Raw genomic sequence first — 24,603 nt, forward strand, 5'->3', positions numbered from 1 at the left:
CAGCTGTTTGCAAATTGAAAATGCTCTCCGGAAATCTCGTGATATGTTTCGTGAATCACGTCGAACACAGAGAAGTAACGTAATCATAGAGCTTCATTGGAGACCCCCGCCTTGAGCCCCCCCCTCTTCCTCTTCCTCTTCCTCGTCGTCCTCCTCCGCCCTTACCTCAATTTCAACCTGTGTGTGCTTGTGTGTGCGTTTGTATACATGTGTGCGTGCAGGTGTGTGTTTCTCCCATGGTTTCCCCTGATGGTGGCAGCCTGTCGGGACTTGTCTCGTCCTTCACTCCAACTTTTGTCACGCAAAAAAAAAATAAGCTCACTATTTGTGACTAAACATCATGCGGTTTCCGTGAAATCGGATTAAACACAAGAGGCAACATATGCTAAGAAGGTGCTGCCTCGCGCTGCTATTTTTTCGTATTTTTCCTTTTTCCTCCACACTGTCCCACTAGACACCCGATAGGAGGGAGGGACTACTGCGTGCATCACCCACGGGGAATACAAGTGACCTCCTCATTGACAAGACACGGGCTCATAAACGATGAAATCTTACTTTTAGCCTGCATGTAGGCCCACTTTGGTCCCAGGCGTGGAATAGCTGTGTGTGCAGAGTCGCGGCGGTATTTGAACTGAAAGTAAGTATCTGTGTGGGCCTAAAGTTACACGGGTATCGCTCCTCCCGGGCTTAGCTGTCGCAGCATTGCCGCTTTAGGATGAGTCCAGCTGCGGATTTCACAAATACTCAGCGCCGAGCTCGGTAACCGTGTGACGCGTCAACAGCCGACCGTGATCACTGTCGCCAATTGATGTTCGTGGCGTCGTTTTGTAAACTGAGACGTAGTTTCTTCGTGGAAAACGTCGCTGTGGGGGGAAACGAGGGTTTGGGTGGAGACGACTGAACTTGGTATTCAAGCAATGTCAGCCTGTGAAGTCTGAGCCCGGAGACATAAAGAGACTCAACTGTCGCGCGATCGCCTCGGTTGTGTAAACTATAAAAAGTGGATGATACAGATGTTGGTGTTACGGTGCACTGTTCTGATCAGACAGCAGCACAGCATTGGCAACAATGGCTGCAAACTTATCCATACTTACAAAATAAGAGGCAAACATGTGTGTTCATCTCCAAACTTGTGTCTTAACCCATGTTAAAAAGCTCATGACAGTTTACTGTGGTTATTGATGAAGTGGAACAGTCAGAAACTATGCTTATTTTAAATACAGTTGCGTAGATTTGAGGAAATCCAATGGGCTCCAGCGAGGTGACTGTGTCAGCACTGTTGTTTCAGTCATGTCGGAATGTGTCACATCCTGTCATTCGGTTGCACGTTTCATATCGTTTGTCTCGGTATGTATTTAAGGGCCACGTGCATGTCTCGTTTCTAAAAGATCAGAACATAAACATTTGTGAAGATGTATTCATTATGACACCTTTGAAAATAAATACTATACTGCATTTACCTTGTTGCCCCTAAGAAAATATTCATCAGATCATATCCATATGTGACAAGTCCAAGCATGGTAACCTTTAAAAAAAAAAAATCAATGTAACTTAGTTTCTTTAGGTTTCCAGTCATTTGTATTATCTGCTTCATCTAAAGCCACACCCAGTGGTAATACCAAGGTGTACTGGTCACGCCCTGAATACGCCTCTACGTCATAGCAGGAGGGTGAGAACTGTTAGAGTCACCAGTAAAAACAAGATTTTCAAGAGGTATCTAGTTGATCGTTAACCTTTGTAAAATATCTTCAAATTGCTGTACAAACTTTGGAATTATTCTTTTTTTTTTTGGTGGTGGTGAAGGTATCATATTTAATAATTATACTGGAAGAATATGGAATACAGAACACTTGATAATAAAAAAACGAAAAAAAAACATGGCTATTCTTGGCCAACACATTGCAAACATAATTAAGTAAAGTTAGTATAAGCTCCTTATATTGGGACTTGTGGTGCTCTACCACCAATTTAACCCAATATTGTCTACACAATGTCAGAATGTGCAGAAGGTCTTGTTGCCGACAACACTAAGTGGTAACCGATCCAGCACCACTGAAACACACACAAAGGTGTATGCGCATAACAGTTGGTGTGTAAGATGTTGCTTGGCTCTCAGTAAAAGCACTCCCCTCTGGCCAATTTGGCTCCTGATGTAGAGGACTCTGGGTGGGTGTAGTGTGTTTCACAGGTAGGAAGCCTAAATAAGTTTCACTTCAATAAAGAAGAGAGGCTTGTTAAGGCAACACTAGACTTGTCGGCCTTTTAAAGGGTTAACAGAATATATTTTAAGATAATTCTTTCATGCATGTCAGTTTATTGCACACAATACATGCTCTTTGGCAGTAGCCAGCTAGTTTCTCACCCGGGAGTAAACTGATCCAAGAAAAAAGAGGGCCAAATATTAGTTTGTCAACATATCTCTCTCAACAAACAGCAGTACATTTTAATGACACGGTTTATTGTCAATGTACATGGCTGAACGGCCAGAGAATATCCTGTATTATTAGTGGAAACAACAACAACAAAAGCTTTGGAATAGTGCAGCAATAGCTGTGCAGCAAGATGATAAAGAAGAAATGGTCCAACCATGGGTTTCATTGCAATTAAAACATAAGTTGTTCTTTTCATGGGAATCACAGGTGTTAAGTACGTTCTTCAGCAAATGATGGAAATTCAAAAGAGTTGTTCAGCAGTTGTAAGTCGAGCCTAATACACCTAATGAGTCAAAACAATCAAGATGTATTTTGTTATGAAGAAAATGATTGAATAAACAGACAAAACAAAGAAATAACAAAGAATCCAAAAGAGATGCTTATTGAACACAAATACTTACAGTTTCATCTCCTCTCCAGAAAAAGGTATGCAACCTTTTTGAAGTACACATTCTTTGAATGTTTTTTTAACTGCTGCTTTCACTTGTTCTTATATTTATTTTTGCCTTTCCTTGAGCCTGTCGATGCTGCTGCAAGATAATGCAGTCCAGGGGATGTACCCAGCCTGCGTTCAGTATGCCGGCCCAAACCTGCTACTCAGCTTCTTGTATAGTTTCTCCTGAATTTAGATGGGAAATAAGATACACTGTTTAGTCCAAGTGACACAATTTTGCATGTACATTTAGTGGGAACCTCTTCAATTATTTTATATATCTTGATCCAAAACTCTATCACTAACATTGAAGTTTAAATACTATATGTTGGTAGAAGCAAAACCAAGCAAGTTATGCTGAAGATAATGAAAATGACAACATAGTAATTGTGTCCTCTACAACTATTAATATGGAAATTAGCTCAGTTTTCAGTACATTTTGTGTGTCCTTCCGTGCTAGTATTATTAGTATACGTTTTATCCTCATTTTCATTCCACAGCTCTCTCTTCTTTACCCTACACACACACACACACACACACACACACACACACACACACACACACACACACACACACACACACACACACACACACACACACATACTCCCTCCCCTTTGCCTAGTTGCCCAGGAAACACTCAGCCATTCAATGCATCTACCCACGCGATACAAAAGGGTTCACACGCACCTTTTTCTCCCACTGGTAGTCGAGTCCTAGACTTCTCGTGTGACGCAGTGGCGATGCCTACTCTGCTGCTGAGGCTACTTCATCTATTGATGTTATTTTTAGTTCATGCACCTCTGCTACTATTAAGGGTAGAAGGACAGATACCACCTAAAGTTACATGAAGTTTGACATGTAGCCATGTAGAGTATAGGAAATATACGCAGAATCCCTTCAATTAATATGAAATATACTATAATATGTGTCTTTAAAATCTCTATCAGCTATAGATCGGTCTCCATTGTGCTCTCATGCATGCCGCTGTCGTGTTCATGATGTTTGCTTAATGGTGGAAAGGTGCCAACACTCTGAACTGTAAATGTGAACCTCCCTTATCTTTTGTCTTTGCATCAGGGCTGCTGGCACTTGCTACAACTGTGCGATGGCCAGCCCAGATGGGGTCGAGCCGGCGGCTCAAAGCTCGACGGCCCAACACTTGAACAGGAGGCGCTTTTCTCATGACATTCGTGATATGTCTCCAGACGAGAGAGATGGCCTCATGTCCAGCAGTGGTAAGACAAACTGTCCCATTTGTAAATACATTCAACGGAAGCTCTAATGACTGCATCAGCAGACTTTTATTAAAAAGTTCTAATCCTCTAAATTCCAGACGGTCGCCCTTTCTATGTGGTGCATCATCTTCCTGAAGTAAAAGATGAAGGTGTGCCTTTCTTAATGCCTGGTATACCTATTTCATGCAGAGTGGACAACACAGAGAAATACACTACTCGCTCAAAGGTACACCAGGTTTTTTATTATCACATGTGATTTTTTAGTTGGTGGTTGTAAACAAGATACTAGTATTTATAAAGGGCATTAGATAAGCTCAAAGTTAAAGCACACACATTTAACTTTCATTCCTCACTCTTTATTACCAAGTCACTCTGATTTCATTTTGAAGCCTGGCTGAAAACACCATGAAGTGACTGAGGAAGTGGTTTCTGCGATGCCAGGTTTTATTGCTGGGGCTTCTAAAGACAGGGCATTCATTTAGATTCAGATTTCACTTTAGTATCATTACACAAAGTACAAATTACTGAGACAACGAAATGCAGTTTAGGATCTGATCAGAGTGCAAAATAAAGCAGTAAACGTGCACTGTGCTTGATAAATACAATTTAAGTAGCTCACTATTACACATCCATATGGTCCTTAAACTTTTATGCTACATTTCTACATAGGCACTTTAATTAAAAAAGCATCATGTTTATGAGATCATTTGAATTTTTCCGAGAAGCACAATTTTATTTTACTGTCCATATATATTTTCCTAAGTCTAAACAACCATGCAAATTTACATAATTTCAATAATGTCCCTCCAGGTCCATGTAGGCACCCTGTACACCGTGAAACTCACACATGGCCACTTCCACTGGACAGTGAAGAGGAAGTACAAGCACTTCCAAGAGCTGCATCGAGACCTTTACAAGCACAAGATGATGCTTCACTTGATGCCTCTGGGAAGGTCGGTGCACCAATCGAATTGTTTTAATCGTGAAAATCAACCTCTCACTCTGAGAGACCTGTCATGTAAAATCTGTGTGATGTGGTGCTCTGAATTGTTATGGTCAGATTTCTCAAGCACCAAGTCATTTTAATATTCAAATTTCTCTCAAAGATTTGCAAAGGAGAGGCAGCAGCTGAGGGCCATGTCAGAGGAAATGCCCAGCCTACAAGGGACTGACCGGATCAGGAGGTCCTCCAGCAAAATGGTATCAAACAAGCCAATCAGAAATGTTGAAGATTTTTATGTATTTTATACAAAGAAGATTGGTTTTCTTTATTAACTGCATTTCAGAATTGTGAAACATACTTTTACTGATCTGCTTTTCTATTGCAGAAACACCTTGAAGAGTACCTGAATGGTCTGCTGGAGAACTCGTTTTGCAGGAATGATCACAGCATGGTAATAGCTCTAACATAAAGACATGCATAAGTGGACGCCATGCAGCACAATGCCATTTTCACATCTGCTTTTTTTCAGCTGGAATTCCTCTCCGTCGGAGTTCTCTCCTTCATCACTGACCTCGGACCCAAAGGCTTGTAAGCAAACTTACTGAGACTGTGTGAGGTGCAAGGAAAAATAGGTTCAATGACTAAGTGCGTGATAAAGATTAATTATGTCAACTTGTCTCAGGGAGGGACCCATTTTCAAGAGGTCGGGGGGTCACCGGATCCAAGGTCTCAACTGCATTGGCCATCATCAGTTCTGTTTCCGTTGGTCGCGGCGCTGGCTGGTGGTTAAAGACTCCTTCCTTATGTACATGAACCGAGACTACAGCACGATCAACTTTGTGTTGCTGTTTGACCCGGAGTTCAAAGTGAAAGTGGGCCGTGCTTACACAGACACCAGATATGGAGTGTGCATTGAGAACTTCACTCGGTGGGTCAGCTATTTGTTTGCCTGCCTTCGTACGAAGAGCTCCAGCATACTGCATGTATTTATACCTGAGGTTATGTTGTGTTTGTGACGCATGGCCTGTTGCTCTTGTTCAGGAGTCTAATCATCAGATGCAGCAGCTATAGACAGATTCATTGGTGGAGTCATGAAATCAACCGGCTGGCAGACACTTCCGACTTTCTCAAAGTGCAACGCTTCGAGGGGTTCGCGCCGCCACGGGAGAACGCGCTCACTAAATGGTCAGATACATATTTTAGTGGAGATTTACAGCTATCTGTTTTCCCATTTTATTCTCATTTGCTAATCTTCATGGCTCATGGATATTGTTTGAAGGTATGTGAATGGAAGTGGCTACTTTGCAGACCTGGCTGATGCTTTGGAACAAGCTAAGGAGGAAATCTTCATCACGGATTGGTGGTAAGTGTCTGCAAAATCTATATTTGTTGATGAAGAGGCTTCGTTTTACCAAGTTTGTAACATTTTAATATTTTTGCATTTGTAATGTGAATAATGTAAATGTCTTTTCTGTCAGGCTCAGCCCTGAAGTGTTCCTAAAGAGACCAGCAACCGATAACTACTGGCGCCTGGATGAGATACTCAAACGCAAAGCAGTAAGAACTCTTTATGTCTTGTTCTTTTCCGCCATACCAGTTAAATAAATTTCAAACATCAGATTACCCGCGCTGATAAATGTAGTCGTCTTTAACTCCTTCCTGCAGGAACAAGGAGTCAAAGTGTGTGTTCTGCTGTACAAAGAGATGGAGATGGCCCTGGGCATCAATAGTGAGCACAGCAAGAGGACTCTTATGAACATGCACCCAAACATCAAGGTCTTTCACACCCCCACATAATTTGATACGCACAATGACCAGAGGCCTCATCTTATACCTTAACATCAATTTGAACCCCTATGTCCGTCAGGTGATGCGACATCCTGACCATGTGTCCTCTGTGGTGTTCATGTGGGCTCACCATGAAAAAACCGTGGCCATTGACCAAACGGTAGCCTTTGTGGGGGGCCTTGACCTGGCGTTTGGGAGATGGGATGACAGCCAGTACCGGCTAACTGACCTGGGTTTGACAGAGACGGCCGAGGAGGAGCCCAAAGGAGATGCAGTCGTAAGAAACTAATAAAGCATGAATGTGTTTACATTAGTTCATAAACCAGTGTGTCACAATCCCTGTAGACACTCACAAATGTCTCTTCTAACTAGGATAATGGCGTGTCTGATGGTTCAAAGCCATCTGAACCAGACAAGCAAACAGAGCAGGTCCTCGGTGATCTGACTGGCAACACTAAACTGTGGCTTGGCAAAGACTACAGCAACTTTATCAGGAAAGACTGGGTCCAACTGGACAAACCGTTTGACGGTATTGTCTCAAGCTTTTAATCTCAGTCAGTATCACGTACATGCAAACATTTGAAGAGGAAAGAGCTAAAAGGTTTTGCTTTTTATATATTTTTCAGATAACATCGACCGTACTCAGGTTCCCCGCATGCCGTGGCGTGATTTCTCTGCAGCTGTTCATGGCAGGGCTGCCAGGGATGTAGCCCGCCACTTCATCCAGCGCTGGAACTTTACGAAGGTCAGGCTCAAAGCAAAGCGCGGCCATTTCAAAAGTACCTGGGTTTACCTGGGTCATATTACTGTCAACGTCCTCATCATGCTACTGGACTGGAACGTCTTCAGCCTGGCAAAGGAGTCTGTGTATAAGCTTCAGTTGGCTTCAATGCATAATTTACCGTAAATGTACAAAGTTTAATTTGTGTATTATTTAAAGCTTTCACACAGAACTAAAGCACTCTGACACTAGTGTCGCCTTGGACCTGTTGAAATATTTCAACTTGATTATGGAATTTCACGCTAACCTATTGTTTTTCCACTACTACAACGATACGACTCAGATAGCCGGTCGTGAAATGATGTGAATCTAACTTTTTGTTTCAATCAAGGCTTCTGTAGGAAACATGACCAGCAGCAAGGTCAAAAATCTTGCTTTCATTCATATGTTTTGTCTTCTGTAGATCTTCAAAAACAAGTACAAGGACGAGTTCTACCCTTACCTTCTTCCCAAGTCTCACTGCACTGCAGACTCGCTCTCATTCACGGTGCCCGGATCCAGCAAGGCCAAAGTGCAGGTATTTAAGCACTAATGGCCCAGTTACTATACACCAAGACACTGAGTCAGAGCTAGCAGGAAATCAAATGGATTTCTTAACGGTACAACAAAGAGACACTGTTCTGCCTTTTTTTTAAAGTGCCGCTTAAGTATTCAAAGCTTTTTTTGCAATGGCAGATGGTGGAACAAGAGCAAAGCCTGTTGGAAAAAATCACTTCCAACATGTTTATGCTCTCCAGTAAAACCAGGGAAAACAAATGGATTGCCAACGACGGGGAGGGGGAACAAGTGGAAGCGTCTCATTTTCAACGGGCTTCATGGGAAATGTGGTCGAGGTCATGTGAAATACTAGCACTAGAAACACAACTGGTGTGGCAGAGGCTATTGTTCTCACGCCATTCTGACTGAGTGAGTGTTGAGTAACAATAGCTTTTGTAGTGTGTATTTTCTTCTTTAAGGTGGCTGAAGGCCAGTAACTTAACCTTAGGTTGTAGCTTTCCTCTCAGGTTTTTAGTTGGTCGCGTATTCAGGTTTTAGGGACTTCAAATTTTGTATCAGAGCTGTGGAGCTCATAGCACGTCCCCAAAATAATATATGTGAAGTAGAAGTTGCTGCAGGGCAGTAGTTGAGTACATCACAACTCTCTTAAATAAAATTTTAAAAAAAACTGAGAGCAGCAGTTTCAAGTTTCTGATTTCTTGCACGTCTATGATACAGCTGAAGCTTTAAAAAGTACTTTAAAATGTCTAACGTAGTAATGTTTAAGTTCCTTTTTCCTCCCCCAGTCTTGAGCTAAACTTGGTTGACTTGATGTAAAAGACACGACCAATGGACTCACTTGTCTCATCTTCAGGTGTTACGTTCTGCCGACCACTGGTCAACTGGAATCAATGAGTGCTCGATCCTTAATGCCTACATTCACACCATCGAGAACAGCGAGCACTACATTTACATTGAGGTACTGCAGGAACAGACAAATATATGTATGCATATGTCTCTATCAATGCTTTCTAATTTGTTAATACTTTCAAAATCATAGCAAACACAGCAAAAAAATATTACTGTTACCGCCTAAGAGTGGGTGTTATTTTTTTTTCTATTTGTAGATGTAGATTGGTTTCCTTTCTGATGTTTCAGCATGTGATTCTAATTTACCTGCATTTGACTCTTTAATTTTCAATGCCACTGAAAGATTCTGTGTCAAAGCATGAGTTGTCATGAGTCTAAATATAATCACGGCTCGGCCCGTTCCCTGCCAGCTACCTACCTGTGTTGGCCCTCACCTCATACCGAGCCACCATCTGCCTTTTCTCTGCCCTCAGAACCAGTTCTTCATCAGCTGTGCCGATGATGGGAAGACCATCTATAATGGGATCGGTGATGCAATTGTGAATCGAATCTTGCGCGCCCACAGGTCTGGTTGGTTTGCACAAGGCAGATTTACGTGGCGCTTCATTTATTTTGCATACCCACAACCTTGAACCTTGAAGTTATAAAGCAGTTTCTCCGTGAAGCTCGTAGTGAAATTAAAACTTGGTAAACAAAGCCCATTTCAAAGAGATTCAACAATGAGTACATTTCAGCATTTACCCAACATAGAAATATTAGTGAAAGGAATAGTCCACTTTTAGTAATGTTTTTTTGACATTGTGTCTTATTGCAGAGAGCAGAAGAAGTACAGGGTGTTTGTGGTGGTTCCTTTGCTTCCTGGCTTTGAGGGAGACATCAAAACTGGAGGTGGAAATGCCATCCAAGCTATTCTGCACTTCACTTACAGGTTAGAGTCTTTTCCTCCCGTTATCAATCATGTGCAAAATGCAAAAGTTTAGGATTTGCATTTTTTTTTTTTGTGTATTACAAAAGTAACTGTTGCACCAGTTACTTTTTTTAAATAGAAGTAAACAAGTAGAAATATTATGTTATGGAATTAGTAGTAGTTCAAAGTTGTAGCACAAGGCTGGGGTTTCCATCAACCAAAAGTGCAACTTGAAAACTCTGCAAGTTATTATTGCTTAAGATTTATCAATATATTATTGCCCCATGATGTGTTGATGAAATAGTTTTAATGAAGGATTAATGTCCTAGGACCATGTGCCGAGGGGAGCACTCCATTCTCTCAAGACTTAAAGATGGTGAGTTTTCTGTCACTTATCTGCTCTGATTTCCACACAAAAATCCACCTGACATCACTCGATATCACCTGTTTCCTCTCTAACATGTTTCTTTCTTTTTCTTCGTGTTGCTCCTTTAAACTGAAGCTACTGGTACTAGGTATCTGCCCACCAGTCACCATTTTCCTCCTTGAATTCTTCTTTTTTTCACATCCATTTTTAAAAGTCTCTGTAAGTTTCTTAATACATTCCCATTGTTTTGCATTGTCCTTTGTGATTAATGTGATTCTGATTTGACCCCCAGTTAAGGACCAGTGGACGGAGTACATCACACTGTGCGGCCTGAGAAAACATACCCAGCTCTCCGAGTCGCTTGTCACAGAGCTCATCTATGTTCACAGCAAGACCCTCATTGCTGATGACCGCTGCTATATCATTGGTGCGTCATCGCTGTGAAAAAACAGGTTATAAATGAGCTATGGCCAGGACTTAATATTTCTTAAATGTTAAACCAGCATGAGTGTGTTAAACAAATGAAAACGCTTAAATCAGTGGTTTGTTTGCCAAGATAAACTTCTTCCACAGACTCTGTGATTAGTCAGCTTTGATTTCTGCACTCAACAAAAAAATGTACAGATTATCTTCAGATTACACCGTACCGAACAAGAGAAACCTGGATTCATTGTGAAGAATATTTATGCTATATTACATTATTTTATTTTGCGGGTTGCTTCATGCGTTGAGTGACGTCTCTGGAATGACAGATTGTTAATGCTCGTACTCTCCACGCGTGTTCCAGGATCAGCCAACATCAATGACCGCAGCATGCTGGGCAACAGAGATAGTGAGATGGCAGTGTTTGTGGAAGATGAAGACCGGGTGCTTTCCGTCATGGGAGGGCAGGAGTACCAGGCAGGACCCCTCACACTCGCTCTGCGGAAAGAGTGTTTCAGGTCAGGACGGGATATGTAACGGCTGAAATTTATTCTATTTATTCTATTTATGCATGACCATGAACTGTTACTACCTCTCTGAGGGAGTTCATCACTTGTCTGTCATGGAAAACCAGCTTAGTTTTGATTGAGAAGCTACTAACTGGGATCTGGCAACAAGTGCGGAACCATCTGTTTTTTTTTGTGATATACAAGAAAATCCTCTCATGTGTAAATGGTATGATAAAATGGTAATTATTTCCCTTATACAAACCTACATAGTTGAATCCTCACTTCAGAACTTTGAATTGTGTTGTGACATGAGAACGTTTGTAATGTTTGAATGCTTTACGCTTGCAGAACCTTTTGGCTGTTATTTATTTATTAATTTTCCCCACCAGCGTTCTCGTTGGAGCTTCTTCAGACCCCAGTGTCAATGTTGATGATCCAATCAGCGATGAATTCTTCTTCTTGAGCTGGAATGCATCTGCTAAACTGAATGCCACGATTTACGACAAGGTATAACTTATAACCTAATGATGGTGCATCAAAATCATGATCTTTTTAGTCAGTTGCGTTGTGTGGTTTTCTTACCCCCCCCCCCCTCTTTGTTCTCGTTGGTTGGTCGACTCCAGGTCTTCAAATGCCTGCCCCACAACGCTGTCCACAACATGCGACAGCTGAAGGAACACGCCAACGAGGAACGCCTCTGCGACACAGACCCGGAGCAGGCCAGAGAGGAGCTCAAGGCTGTCCGAGGGCTGCTGGTCCACTTCCCCTTGAGGTTCCTGTGTGAGGAGAACCTGCTGCCTCCGCTGAACACTAAAGAAGGCATGGCTCCTGTGGGGCTGTGGACATAACCGCAGCTGAGCTCAGATCAGACCACCACGTAGCAGCTAAGGGGCTGCTGCACCACATGCTCCTCCTCATAGTTTCTAATGGTTCAGCACAATAGTTATGACACTGATGCTGCAGTGGTGAGGAAAGACATTGCTTCAGTTGCTTTTTTATATTGTCTCCTTGACTGACGATGAGTCTGAACATAACCACTGAAATGTAGATTTTGGTTAATCATGATTTAGAACAATAGACTGTCCAATTTTTTCCCGCGATGATTCTTTTTGCAGCATAACTTGCACCGCGGTGCAATCTGAACTTAAGGGCTGGCGGTGGTGTTAGACACACATAAAAGAATGTATGAGTCAGGGGAGGATTGCAAGATTGTGTTGGAAATCAAGCATCTCACATGATTTGGGAACGTAGTGTACATTTATTGGTGCAAGGTTTTTGGGTGGGTGGGTGTCTCTGTCTCTCTCTCTCTCTCTCTCTCGCTATCGTCTCCCTCTCTCCCTCCGAGGCTTCACCTCTCACTGCAGTGCCAGCAAATCTGTCAGAACATTTGTGGTTGTTATGGTGACGGTTATAAAGAGAGAAATGACTGGATTGTAGCTGAAATAAAAACTGGATAGGGCAGAAAAGGGAGAGTACTGATAATAGGGATAACTTACTACGCCAGGTTGGTGGACCGGAAAATAGACGGTAATATGTTGAAAGAGGACGGATCAATTCCGTTGACGCGAAATCATTTCAATATTTTTGGATGGATAATCAGGTGGGAAAGCTGTTCGAGGGAAGAAAAGGAGGACAAGATAATTAAAGGGTGCTAGGTTGATTTACCGCTAATTGTTGCTTTTTTTAAAGTCGCCATGGCAACCGAAGTGAATTATTATTTCATCATGTTGTCAGCAGAACAGTACAAAACATTCCACGATCCACTTCAGCTATTTCCAGGTGCCATTAAATGTCTAACATATTGACCCTTTTTTATTAATTTACATGCACAAGGCTTTTATTGGCCACAGTTCATTGAGCCATTACTGTAACTGAGTATTGGCATAATGTGTCTCATATTCACGGTTCGATTCCAACGGAGCAAATTCAAGTCTGAAATCACAAAGAGTTTTAGGTTTTGTTTTATATGAAATCACGGTATTAGTCAATCAGTCAAACGGTTAATCCTCTTGACTCAGCCATTAGCACCGAATCACTACAATTGAGCAAGTCTTGCACTGGACGAACATAGCATCCATATTGTATTGACTGATAGGGAAATGTTGTGTGATAACTTGGCAGAACTTGCTGCGTTCCTCTCATGGCAAAGCAGGACCTGGGTTACTGTTATGCAATAACAGAATATGATGCATGTTTCTTTAGCTCGAAGACATGGTGACAGAAAAGTAATTTGACCAATGGAAGAAGAAAATGAGGACGTTCTGTAACCTGAGATTGAACATTTGGGGGGAGGGCACCGTTTGCATGTTTGAAGGTTTCTCACATAGCACACAGTCTTGCCAAGTTTATCAGTAACTACAAAGCTCCTGTGCAACCAGCAGAGAGGCAGACAAAAGGCAGAATGTGAGGCTTTTGTAAGGAACTTTGTTTTATAGTCTTTCTGTGGTTTTCCTTGTCCCATGTATTTTAAAGAGAACTGTATGTTGTTGAAAATTTGTAATAATTGATTATTGTGCATGCCAGTCACATTATACAGTTCATAGTCTAAAAAGGTTTTTTTTTTTTTAAATTGTTGAACCTACGACAATGCCAGTGAAATACACAGACTTGTCTGTCTGAACAACTTTTTGTGCACAACACTACCAAGGTGCTTCCAGTACGTTTAAACCAGTTTTTATTGTACACAGCACAGTGCACAGTGACATTGAGCCTCTGCATCTAACCCATCCTCGTATTAGGGGCAGTGGACAGCGACATTACAATGTCCAAGGAGCACTTTTGGAACTCAGTGCCTTGCTCATGGGGCACAGGAGGCAAACTAGCACTTCTCCACTACCACTCCACACTCAATCCGCACTTGAACCAGCAACCCTTCAGTTCCCAGGCCTCCCTTCTCCAGAACAAATGTGTTTGTGAATCTGACCTATGACAGGGGTCACACATTATTGCTGCCTTGTCACTACATGAAGCACATTTCACAGAGGAAGATATTAAAAAGTAATGAGACACTATGAGCACTTGCACACTAGAGGCTGGGTATGTGCTGTAGCCTGTCTTGTACGGCACAAAATGGTAACCTTGAGAGGTAGACATTCAATAATTTTGCCGAAATTGTCTGTGATATACTAAGAAGTGACCTTATACTGTTTCTCCCGTGATTTTTTTTTATTGGCCTAATAGCCAACATTACAAATCAATTTTCGGAATATACTACTAACAAAAACTTGTGTTTTTAAAAGTCACAATGTGAAAGTCTGTGTATGAAAATCTGCAGATCTGGTTTATTAGAGTTGCTGATGTATAACTAACTAACACTGAGATATAATACAAATGATTACTGAAACACTTAAAAACAGTTTTGAACAACTCAATAAACTTGTTTTTATGGAATATAAAAGTCAATATCTTCTTTTACTTAAATGGTATGTATGAAAAAACAGCCTTCCACAGCAAGAACTACTGATACCATCTAGAAACAGAGGGACATTTTGCAAGAAAACAAAACTAAGAGAAGAGAAAAAAGGATAATGTATTGTCATTATGTAACACAAGTGTACACAACAAAATGCTGTTGTAGCCCATTTTCAACACAAACAAAAACAGTAGTACATTCCTGTAGTGCATTTTTTTTTTTGCAATGTCAACAGCAACAACATAATGGTGAGCTCTATATTATATGTAAAGCACTGTTTTTTTTTAATTAAAATTCAGTAGCATCCTTTGTCTAATTCTTGGAACAAATTATGTATTTTAGCACAATTTTAAGAACGACTACATATAAACTGAACCATGTAAATGGTTACTATTTACCATTAAAAAAAATAAAGTTAATGTTCGCTATGAATGTTGAAGTCTTCAATAAAGCACCGTGCCATATCTTTTGTTAGTTTTTTTTTATTATTCTTGGTGGACAGCTTTGGAAGTGAATCATGCAGAACTGACAAGTATTACGTTATAACTATATTAAGTTATAGCTATAGTTAGGATAGCTGCCATATCAGAGCTAAACCAAGAACAGAAACGGGTTTTAATATACATTACAGCGTGTTATTTAGTTATCAAGCAGTATAGTATTTTGATTCAACGTAAACAGAGTGACAGAGTAGGTCACTGCAGAACAGGTATGTCCGAGGACGACCTCGGCTGTGCTGCTGGGAGCAGACGGGTGCAGTTGCGTAGATTGAGCTCCGCTGTAACGTTTGCAGGTAATTTGTCCCTGATGAAGCGCCGTAGCCATCCAAGAGGAGAAAACACTTGAGGAGCGTGTGCAGCCAATCGTCAGTACAACCCCGCAAGACTACAACAAGGCTGGAAGTGGGAGGGAGGACTCGGGAAGCAAAACATGGCGAAATAACAAGTTGAGCTGCAGCCGCTTTTAAAACTGTACCGTGTCTTTAGTGTTGTCGTGTAACTACCAGTTCCTAAACAATTTGGACGCGTGAGAACGAAGTCAACGCTTAACTTTCAAGAGTGGTTGGCCCCAATTTACAAGTATTACGGCAGCGCCTTGCGGAAAAAAAAATAGTGCTTGTCTGCTTGCCTGCGCTTTCCCCCCGGAAGGCTGGCAGTGCTAGGCGCGACTGTCAACACAGAAAATGGATGAAGAAGGAAAGTTTATCGTGGAAAAGTCTATTTAGCCGACTAGCCGTAGCTACGTTAGCTCTCTAGTTGACGTTGGGTCAGTCGCGCGCACCTGACTCGGTTTACGGATCAACGTGCGCTGTGCTCGAAATTGAGGAATATTTAAGTCGTGTTAACAAGTTTTGACAACTGCAGTCCGCAGAGGATCGGATTTCAAACGGGGCCAATTATTGTCATGTTCCGCACTTGTCTGTATATTTTGAAGGACGTATATTTCAGGCTGACAGTCGGTTCTGGTGCGGACGGATCCAGGGACGCCATCACATCAGACCTTGCGTTCTCCTTAAAAATAACCATTGCGCCCATTGAGCCGTAAATGTTATTTTCCTCCTCAGCAGCGCAACTAGGAATGCTTTCAGCAACACACTGATCCTGTTTGGTAGTTCGTGTTAGCAGCATACCATCCCATCTCACATTTTCTGGATGTTTGCGGCTCGTCAACATGAACGCAGCAAGGTGTCCAACAGCGGAGGTGCGTCGCGTTGAAAACCTGCCAGCTGTTAGACCGGTGCCGATGGCCGGCTAACGGTGACGTGACCGCTTAGTTTCTATATCTCTCACGTGAAGTTGAACTGCTTTTTGATCGGATAATTGTGAGAACAAACCGCGGATATCATTGCATCTGTCGAGCGGAGTTGACGTGAGCTAGCCAGCTGGGTGCGCCTGTGGCAGCTCAATCTGCGATGTGTTCGCTAATCTAAGTGCTACCGCGTTGTTCCGCAACAGTTGCAGCATTTTGGACCGCCCGTTTTACTGGATTTAATCTACAGATAACACCGCTCAAGATCGCTGTAGCAGCCACGTAATATTTCCCTCAGTGCTTCTTGTCAAATATCTGGCTAACTTGGTAGCTACGGCTGTAAGTTTCTGCAGCCATGTCTGAAAACGCCCCCACACGAAGCCTGGATGACATAGACCTCGCAGCTCTGAGGGTGAGTATTGTTGTTGTAAGATACGTGTGCTGCACTTTATTCATGTGCTATTATGGCAGACGGGACACATTGGATGTTATGTCATATGAGCTGAAGCGTCAGTTTGCCTCTGACACAAGCACGACCATTCAACACCCACGCTACAAAGTTGAGGGGGAATAAACATCCCTTGGCCTCGCCATAGGCGGCTGTGCTGGTTCAGTGTCACAGATTCCCATCAAAGAGCACCAAATAAATAAGGGATTTTTCAGCGCTGACAAGTTTTTGTGATCAGGGCATTCATTAAAAAAGAATATTGAAAAACATGGCAGTGATGCTTCTGTCGCTTGTGCATCACCTGAAACAATTTGTCTTTGTCATCTAGTTATTAATCTGTTCTTTTTAATCATGTATTTTTAGCCATCAGTTCTAAACCCTTGAGGTTGACACGATCTATATTAATTAACATATTTATGTTTGGAGGTATTTTTCCATACAGTCAGTGATTCCAAGTTGAATGGGACATCCTCTAACCATTTCCTTGGGAATTTTGGATCTGGTATTTTTAGTTTGTCTTACTGACATTCTCATACTACTCTATGTATGTATTAAATGCTACAAGAATTAAACTTTATAAGGGCTGGAACACACCCTGGGCTTTCTGACCTGGTATTTATAGTGGTTTAAAAAAAAAAAATCAACCTCACTTTTTGGATAACTCTCTTCCAACAATAAAACCACTTTACCAGAAAAGCAATTCAATCAATTGAGGCTAAAATAGTCACCACTATTCCAATTTTCTAGAAGATCTTCCTTCCAAGGGAACAGTTTCTTAATTGAGACCACAGCTCTGATGTTCCCTTTTGAGGCATTTCTCTGTTTTAATGGAAAGTATCAAAAATGTATGATATTGTTGCAGCAGTAAATCCCCAAAAGACAGAACCTCATTAGCATTACAAAAAAGTATTTTATGGATTCAGTCACTGCCTTTTGGAAAAGCTAGGTTAAATCCCTGTCTCCACACTTAACTACTGATTTGAAATGGAACAATAGCTCTTTTTTTATGTTTTATGTGTTTTTCTTTCTTTTTTGCCTCGAGTTAAAAGGACCAAATGTGCATCTGGCATCATTAAAACTTTAATGTTAGACCTGATATTATGAGGTCCTTTTCTCCGTGTAAAAAAATACTTTTGGTGGGTTATTTTATGAAAAATAATCAGCATCATCGAGACTCAGTGTTAAGGAATTCACAAGCAAATACATGTGAAATTGATTAAGTAAAGCATAAAGGCTCACTATTTAAAACAAATACCCCTGGAAGAAATTCAACTTGGAGGGTTTCATACCCTCTTAAAAAAGCAGAAAACAATGCAGCATGTTATTGTAACTTTCACAGATTTATGGGGCTTAACAGGAGATCAGGGGTAGTTTATCCAAATCTTGGCTTGCTTGGACCTGTGTTATCTTTGCCCCGACTTTAAATGAACTGATTTTTCAAAATCTCAGTGTATTGTTAGAGCTGACCCAACTTTATAATAAATCTGTATTCAATGGCAATATGAGAGCCCATATTATATTACTTTTTTTTCCATTTAAATTAACATACAACCCCTTTTATTGAATTTTGGAATTGGATTATCACTCTCAATACTATCTCTGTTTACATAGACCTGGTATGGTACAGTAAATTGAAGTCATGGTTACATTTTAAACTATTGGCCGGAGGCAGAGCACTAGCTGTGTTATTGTTGAGTTTAATGTGTAAATAAAACCCATTTACATCCATTGTGCTGAGGTGGCACGAATACCAATATCTTCCTGGCCATTTACCACTAGAATTAATTGAGAAACTGTGTTTGTGATTTGGGTTAACTGACCATTTAGAGGAGTTTTCTTGTAAACGAACAGTTTTGTTTACATTCAGTATCACTCACCAAGAGTCATCATGTGCATCCTTGAGTGCCATCCAATGTGTTAAATGCATTTCCTCCCTCATCAAACATTTGGAGGGGCTTTTTTAAATTCATTTTTGTTTATCCTGTTTGTTTACTTGCTAGTAGTCCTCTTCTTCCCTGACTTTGTTGGGGCATGCTGCATGTCTTGTGCGTTACTGCCACTTGTGGAATAGTGTGAAACCATTGGCAGGACGGGGGAGCACGACACCCTGTGCGTCCCTGTGCATGCATGTGCGTCCTGTGCTTATGCATTAGATCAGTGATTAGAACAATGGTTGCCGTGGAAAAATGTCCAATTTCACTTAATCGGTCCAGAAAAATATAATTTATTTGCCGCTACTAATTTGTCATTGAGCCTGCAATATAGTGGCTGGCCTAGTAATGAAATACTCTGCAATGGTAATGCAATAGTTACCTACCATATGTGCTGTATCATGCTGCAATGTAACTTTTTTGGTTGTTGGTGTGCGACAGGATTTTTTTATTGTAGAAAACGTGCAGTGGCTTCAAAAAGGTTGAAAAACACTGCATTAGATAAACACTACTGGCACCAAGTCAGAGAAAAACAGCTCTATAGTGCTACGAGAGGACAACAACTCCATAGTACAGAAGAACTCCAGCATTAGGCTACATAGCAACAGTCCACTGTACACCGACCACAACAAAAGATTTAGGCTGTATCACTGTGTTCCAATGTCAATAGCACTGGATAAAGTCCAGCCACCTGCACAATTGTTTCAATTACAGGTGGCTGGATTTTAGTGAGTTACAGATTTGGAACTAACACAATGAAAGCAACATGGTCAGACTCCAACAAATATGCTGCTGAATTCCTCCTGTTTGGTTCTCAATTTAAAACTATTGCACTAACTGCAATACCTATTTCCAGTTTTTCCAGTTTTTAAACCGAAACTTCGATAGTGTCATGAGATTATTGGATTCTGGGTAACCAGGAATAACAGCCCTCTGGAAATGAAACTCATGAGAAATTTAGTCTTGTGATTTTTATTTTGGTGAAGTGAAACAGTCCATGTTTTATGCCAAGCATAAGTGCTTGGCATAAATAAGCTTTCATGATACAAATCATTACTATTTTAATATGAAGCTTTATTGTGAATGCCAGTAAAAGTGTCTCAGATATTAACTTTTCCTCCATGTTCATAGCCTCAAAATGTACTTAAACACAATTTGTTCAAAATAAATGTAATGAAAAATATACATAAATAAATGTTATTACATTTGAAAAAAGTACTTCCAAATGTAAGTATTAGGAAGCCATTCAAAAACCTTTACGGTCATCTATAAAGTTGTTCCCTAATGGTGTTCAGGGAGTGTTTTGACTTGTGGTTGAGACTATTGTTGCAGCTGTGTAACCAAAGAAAGGGCAGGCCTTTTTTTTTAAAGACTTCCTCTGTTGGCTAAGTTGACACTCCTGCAGGAAATGTGTGGTCAACTTCCCAATGGACCGTAAGAGTGTGCACCCTGTTGAACTGAGGTGGGTGGGAACATCTATTGCATTGTTCCTGGACGTTTATCAATACATCACGTTTACACATAAATAAGATGGCATGTTATCCATAAGAACTACCAGCGATGCCACTTTTCATCATTTAAGTGGGTTGACTGTCGATTACCCTCCGTTTACCCTGTGGTTTTACTGCCTCTTTGCCGTTTTAGCAATCATTGCTGGCAATTTGTTTGACTGTGCTGGTGGTGCTACTCCTTGAACATAACTGTACCCTTCCCCTTCTATCACTTCGTTCCTCTCATCCCACTCTCGTGGGCGAAGCTACCGCCTCAGCCTTGCCGCCCACTCATTTTTTCTCTTCCGTAATATCGTTTTGTTGCCTCCTACTTTACGTTACAGTTCCCTGTCTTTTGTGTTATAACATGCTTCAAAATATGATGTGTTTATGTCATATGAGTTATGTGCATTTGCATCAAATGTGTGGTCATTTCCCAGTTTTACTGCCAAATCTTTCATAAGTATACATGCTATTTTCTTCCCATAAATGTTTCCTGTCTCAAAGGAATTTTCCCCCTCCTTGTTGAAGGCAGAAAACCCATCATTGGAAACAGATGAAAGCAGGATAGGTCATGCTGTACATTCTAAACCCAAAGCAGCAGTCTAACCACCCACACATCTTCTTAAAGCCATATTGAAATTGCTTGAAAGTGGAACTGCTTGTCATATTCCCTTGTGTCTTGGGGGAGGGGTTCATAATTGAGTCAAAGCACCCTAGGTGTTAGTAGATTGTATTCTCCATAACTCCATCAAATCTTACAATGAACAAATCAGGAAATGGCTAGATGGATCTCCTTGTCAAGTCTATATCAGATTTAATATCAATATGTAGTGCATCTGCTTGTCTGTTTCCTCCATGTTGTGGGTGGGCATTAAGTCTGTGTGGGGGTGGCTAGGAAGATTAGGTACAGATGACTTGTATGGTAATATTGGGTTTAAATTGGTTTTAGTGTACACAAAGTAGAAACCATTGGGACTGTTTTTATGTACGATCTGTACTCTGCAGAGTCTTTCTGCTTTTCTTTGTGTGTTTATATGACGTATTGTTGATGGAGTCCACATTTTTCTGATATATAAGTATTGGATCTATTCAGGTCCGTGAGTGTTCTGTTAAGGCAAAACACACTTTTAATTTTGAAAAAGCCTGTTTGTTTTAATTTGTGTCCTCAACAGTGTTTGGTATTTAGACCGGTTTTAGTTCCACCTTCGTGCCAACATTATTGAAGCCAGATTGCAAGAGTTACTCGAACAGGTGCAGTCTAGTAGGTTTTTAGTATGTAAGCGTGACTCTTGACAAAGGAAACATGAGTGTAACAACATGAAATACGACCTCCACTTAGGGTCGGCATTGAAGTGTCGATGTGTAGGATTCAAAGAAGAACAAAGCAAGCATCACCCACTTGTAACAAAAATAGTTATGGTTTGCTTTGAGTGCAGTGGTTTTAATTTTGCAAAAATAAAAAGAGAAACAAATTACAGTTTATTTTTTTGAAATGCTGGAGCATTATAGTTTGAAAGTAGTGTATCTGACCATATCTGTATGTTGTGTGACTTAAAATTCTGCCCGTGTCTCCCGTAGGATCCAGCAGGGATCTTTGAGCTGGTCGAGGTTGTCGGCAATGGGACTTATGGGCAGGTGTACAAGGTGAGTCATGATGCCTATATTTTGCTCATTTTCTCTCTTCGTAGATTGAAGAATTCAATACATTAAGTTTTCACCTTTGGAATTAGTTGCTATAAAATGGGACTGCAAAGGCTGCGCTACTGCCTGATTTATGTTACATTTTTCAAAATATTTTTTTGCATTCATTACTTCTATTACTATTCAGTAGATTTAGCTTAATGCTTTGTAAGTGCATTTTTCAGCTGTCAGCCTGAAAAGTTAAGTGTCTGTGACAGAAAATGAAGACACACAGGAAAGGAAAATATAAAAGAACGGTGAAATGGTAACAAAAGCAATTAGCCACACTTGATGGGGCAAAATTCAAAGAGTTTCAGAAACAAGGAGTCCCAGGTTCATTTTAAGCTTAACTGATCACTGTTATGATGAACTTGTCAGGGCCGTCATGTGAAGACGGGCCAGCTGGCTGCCATCAAGGTGATGGATGTTACGGAGGAGGAAGAAGAGGAGATCAAAGCTGAAATCAACATGCTGAAAAAATACAGCCACCACCGCAACATAGCCACATATTACGGTGCCTTTGTCAAGAAGAGTCCACCAGGACATGATGACCAACTTTGGGTTGGTCCACCGTCTTAACTGTCCTGATGATTGTATAGCACTACGTCTCATTGATTGTGCTCACTAAGTTTGCATTTGTCTGCATGTAGCTGGTGATGGAGTTTTGTGGGGCGGGATCAGTGACCGACTTGGTAAAAAACACTAAGGGCAGCTCTCTAAAGGAGGACTGGATTGCTTACATCTGCAGAGAAATCCTCAGGGTGAGAAATTGCTGTTCCACCACTCGAAACAAGTCTGCAGCAGAGGTCACTGGCTCCTGATCAATTTTGACTTCTTTATCTGTGCGCAGGGCCTCTCTCACCTCCACGCCCATAAAGTCATCCACAGGGACATCAAGGGTCAGAACGTGCTGCTCACAGAGAATGCAGAGGTCAAACTTGGTACGTTGAATGCTTGTCATTTTGGGTAAAAGAGCAAAAGTTGTTACATGCTACCTCTCATCGTCTCGCGTCCTTTCCTCTGATTGCTTTATCCACATTCAGTTGATTTTGGGGTGAGTGCTCAGTTGGACAGAACTGTTGGGCGTAGGAACACCTTCATCGGCACACCGTACTGGATGGCACCTGAGGTTATTGCCTGTGATGAGAACCCTGACTCCACCTATGACTACAGGGTAACAGAAGCACTGCGTTTGCGTGAGCACTATGCTGTGGGAGCATATGAGAGATAGAGACTGACCTGGTCCCTTGTGTATTTTGCAGAGTGATATCTGGTCCTTGGGGATCACAGCCATTGAGATGGCAGAGGGAGCTCCTCGTAAGTGTATACACTCCTTTACACACCTTTTTTTTAAATCTGTTTTTTTTATATCTGTTCTTGTTCGAAAAGTGCATTTCTATGTACCCAGCAACAGATAGTCTCTCATCTCCAGAAAAGACCTCATGAATGAGTCTGTCTTGCATATGCAGCCTTGTTGTCTGTCTTCAGATGGGCAGCTGACTCACTGTAATCAAGGTAGTGTAGTCGTGAGCTGGCAGTTGGCCTGTGGAGGCTGATTGTACAGTTCTCTCTGGTCTGCTAAGCGGGGAGATATGTCTGTCTAGAGATTTGGTGTCAACCCTGACTAAGAAGAAAAGAAAATCTCACTTACGAGTAGCAGCTAAAATGTTTGTAAAATGAATCACAAAGATGGTAAACTTCCAATGATGATGTTCTAAAAAACCTTTTGTTCACATCACTGATAAAGACTACAGAACTGTTGCAGATCATGATTATGCTGCTGCTAATGATACAAGACATACTTGTGTAGATGTATCTTTTGTGAATTATTTAGTGTGTAATGACTGCATCAGTTACGTTACAGGAGTATGTATTCCACTTGCATAGTTGCAATATTCCTTGATTTTTGACTGGATCTCTTAGTTGTTACAGCTGAAACCATTTTCATAAAATTTGGAATAGCTGGTCGACAGAAAATAATGGAAGACAGTTCAATTATTTTCTCTAATTAATTAATTTTCTGTTTAAAATTATTATAACTATTACTTTATGTTTTGATAAACTGTTGCCAAACTAAATTAGACACCGGATTTGTCTTTGATTACAAAAATATTTATCAGGTCATTAATGACAAATAGCCAACTTATATTTGATTAGTTGATTACTAAGTGATGGAAATCATCATTACTTGCAACCCAAGCTGTTGTTTCTCTTGTTTTATTTTTTGACATAATGACCAATAATAATGACGATGTATATAAACTGTTTACTTTATTGAGTTTTATGTGTTTGCCGTATTAAGTAAAATAATTCAATTGGTCATCTGCATTGATCTAAGAACAACATTTCTTGAAATATCCTTTCGTCTTCATGATGTAAATGATTAGAGTGACAGATTATGGGATCAATTTATGGACTACATAGAAAAGACGGAACTAACAAATGATATATGTGGTATCTGTTGTTCAAGATGCATCATTGTGCTAGTTACAGTAATTTATTCTTTAGCTTTACAGGATTACTAGCTTTTGGTATATTTTTGAACATATTCATTATTGAGCATCTTTTCACATCGTTTTTGTTTTTCACAAACTGCAATAACAGACACCTTTCACACTTAGAAGAAAACACAGGGCTGTCAGTTTGGAGAATAAAAGGCAGTCATTTAAAAACGGCTTTAAGACTAAAAGCCTAAACAAACGGATCGGTTCACTCAAGGTATTTC

At 40.8% G+C, this 24,603-nt stretch overlaps 2 protein-coding genes across 6 annotated transcripts in view; both read left to right on the forward strand.

Moving 5' to 3' along the window:
- The first annotated feature begins 365 nt into the window (after positions 1-365).
- On the forward strand, positions 366-15,012 carry pld2 (phospholipase D2). Of its 2 annotated transcripts, XM_068600516.1 has the most exons (24): positions 366-637; positions 3,943-4,100; positions 4,199-4,326; positions 4,911-5,053; positions 5,207-5,300; positions 5,429-5,494; positions 5,573-5,631; positions 5,726-5,971; positions 6,085-6,228; positions 6,323-6,406; positions 6,522-6,600; positions 6,709-6,819; positions 6,911-7,108; positions 7,204-7,360; positions 7,458-7,576; positions 8,016-8,129; positions 8,964-9,068; positions 9,433-9,524; positions 9,774-9,887; positions 10,196-10,242; positions 10,526-10,660; positions 11,021-11,174; positions 11,555-11,672; positions 11,789-15,011. In XM_068600516.1, the coding sequence occupies exons 2-24, from the start codon at positions 3,971-3,973 to the stop codon at positions 12,011-12,013; spliced, it is 2,862 nt and encodes a 953-aa protein (XP_068456617.1). In that variant the 5' UTR covers positions 366-637; positions 3,943-3,970; the 3' UTR covers positions 12,014-15,011. The 2 variants fall into 2 exon arrangements, with proteins under 2 accessions (XP_068456617.1, XP_068456618.1); XM_068600517.1 differs by lacking the exon at positions 366-637 and having other exon boundaries at positions 3,949-4,100; positions 11,789-15,012.
- A 419-nt stretch (positions 15,013-15,431) lies between these two features.
- The window catches only part of mink1 (misshapen-like kinase 1), a 28,715-nt gene continuing 19,543 nt past the window's right edge, over positions 15,432-24,603 (forward strand). For all 4 annotated transcript variants that reach the window (XM_068600567.1, XM_068600568.1, XM_068600569.1 and 1 more), the window contains exons 1-7: positions 15,432-16,738; positions 21,777-21,842; positions 22,257-22,439; positions 22,529-22,639; positions 22,729-22,819; positions 22,922-23,052; positions 23,141-23,195. In XM_068600567.1, coding sequence (XP_068456668.1) covers positions 16,682-16,738; positions 21,777-21,842; positions 22,257-22,439; positions 22,529-22,639; positions 22,729-22,819; positions 22,922-23,052; positions 23,141-23,195 — 694 coding nt within the window. In that variant the 5' untranslated portion in view covers positions 15,432-16,681. The remainder of the gene's footprint in view (positions 16,739-21,776; positions 21,843-22,256; positions 22,440-22,528; positions 22,640-22,728; positions 22,820-22,921; positions 23,053-23,140; positions 23,196-24,603) is intronic.

This window comes from Clinocottus analis, unplaced genomic scaffold, assembly GCF_023055335.1.
Source record: "Clinocottus analis isolate CAN_PGR_092001 unplaced genomic scaffold, fCliAna1.0.p SCAF_5, whole genome shotgun sequence".
NCBI lineage: Eukaryota > Metazoa > Chordata > Actinopteri > Perciformes > Cottidae > Clinocottus > Clinocottus analis.

What these genes read in the sequence shown, in the direction of transcription:
- pld2 (XM_068600516.1), top strand. Translation starts at nt 3,971, where the DNA reads ATGGCCAGCCCAGATGGGGTCGAGCCGGCGGCTCAAAGCTCGACGGCC. An exon ending in AATACACTACTCGCTCAAAG is followed by an intron (nt 4,327 to 4,910) that starts GTACACCAGGTT and finishes ATGTCCCTCCAG; the next exon opens with GTCCATGTAGGCACCCTGTA. An exon ending in CCAGCAAGGCCAAAGTGCAG is followed by an intron (nt 8,130 to 8,963) that starts GTATTTAAGCAC and finishes TCTCATCTTCAG; the next exon opens with GTGTTACGTTCTGCCGACCA.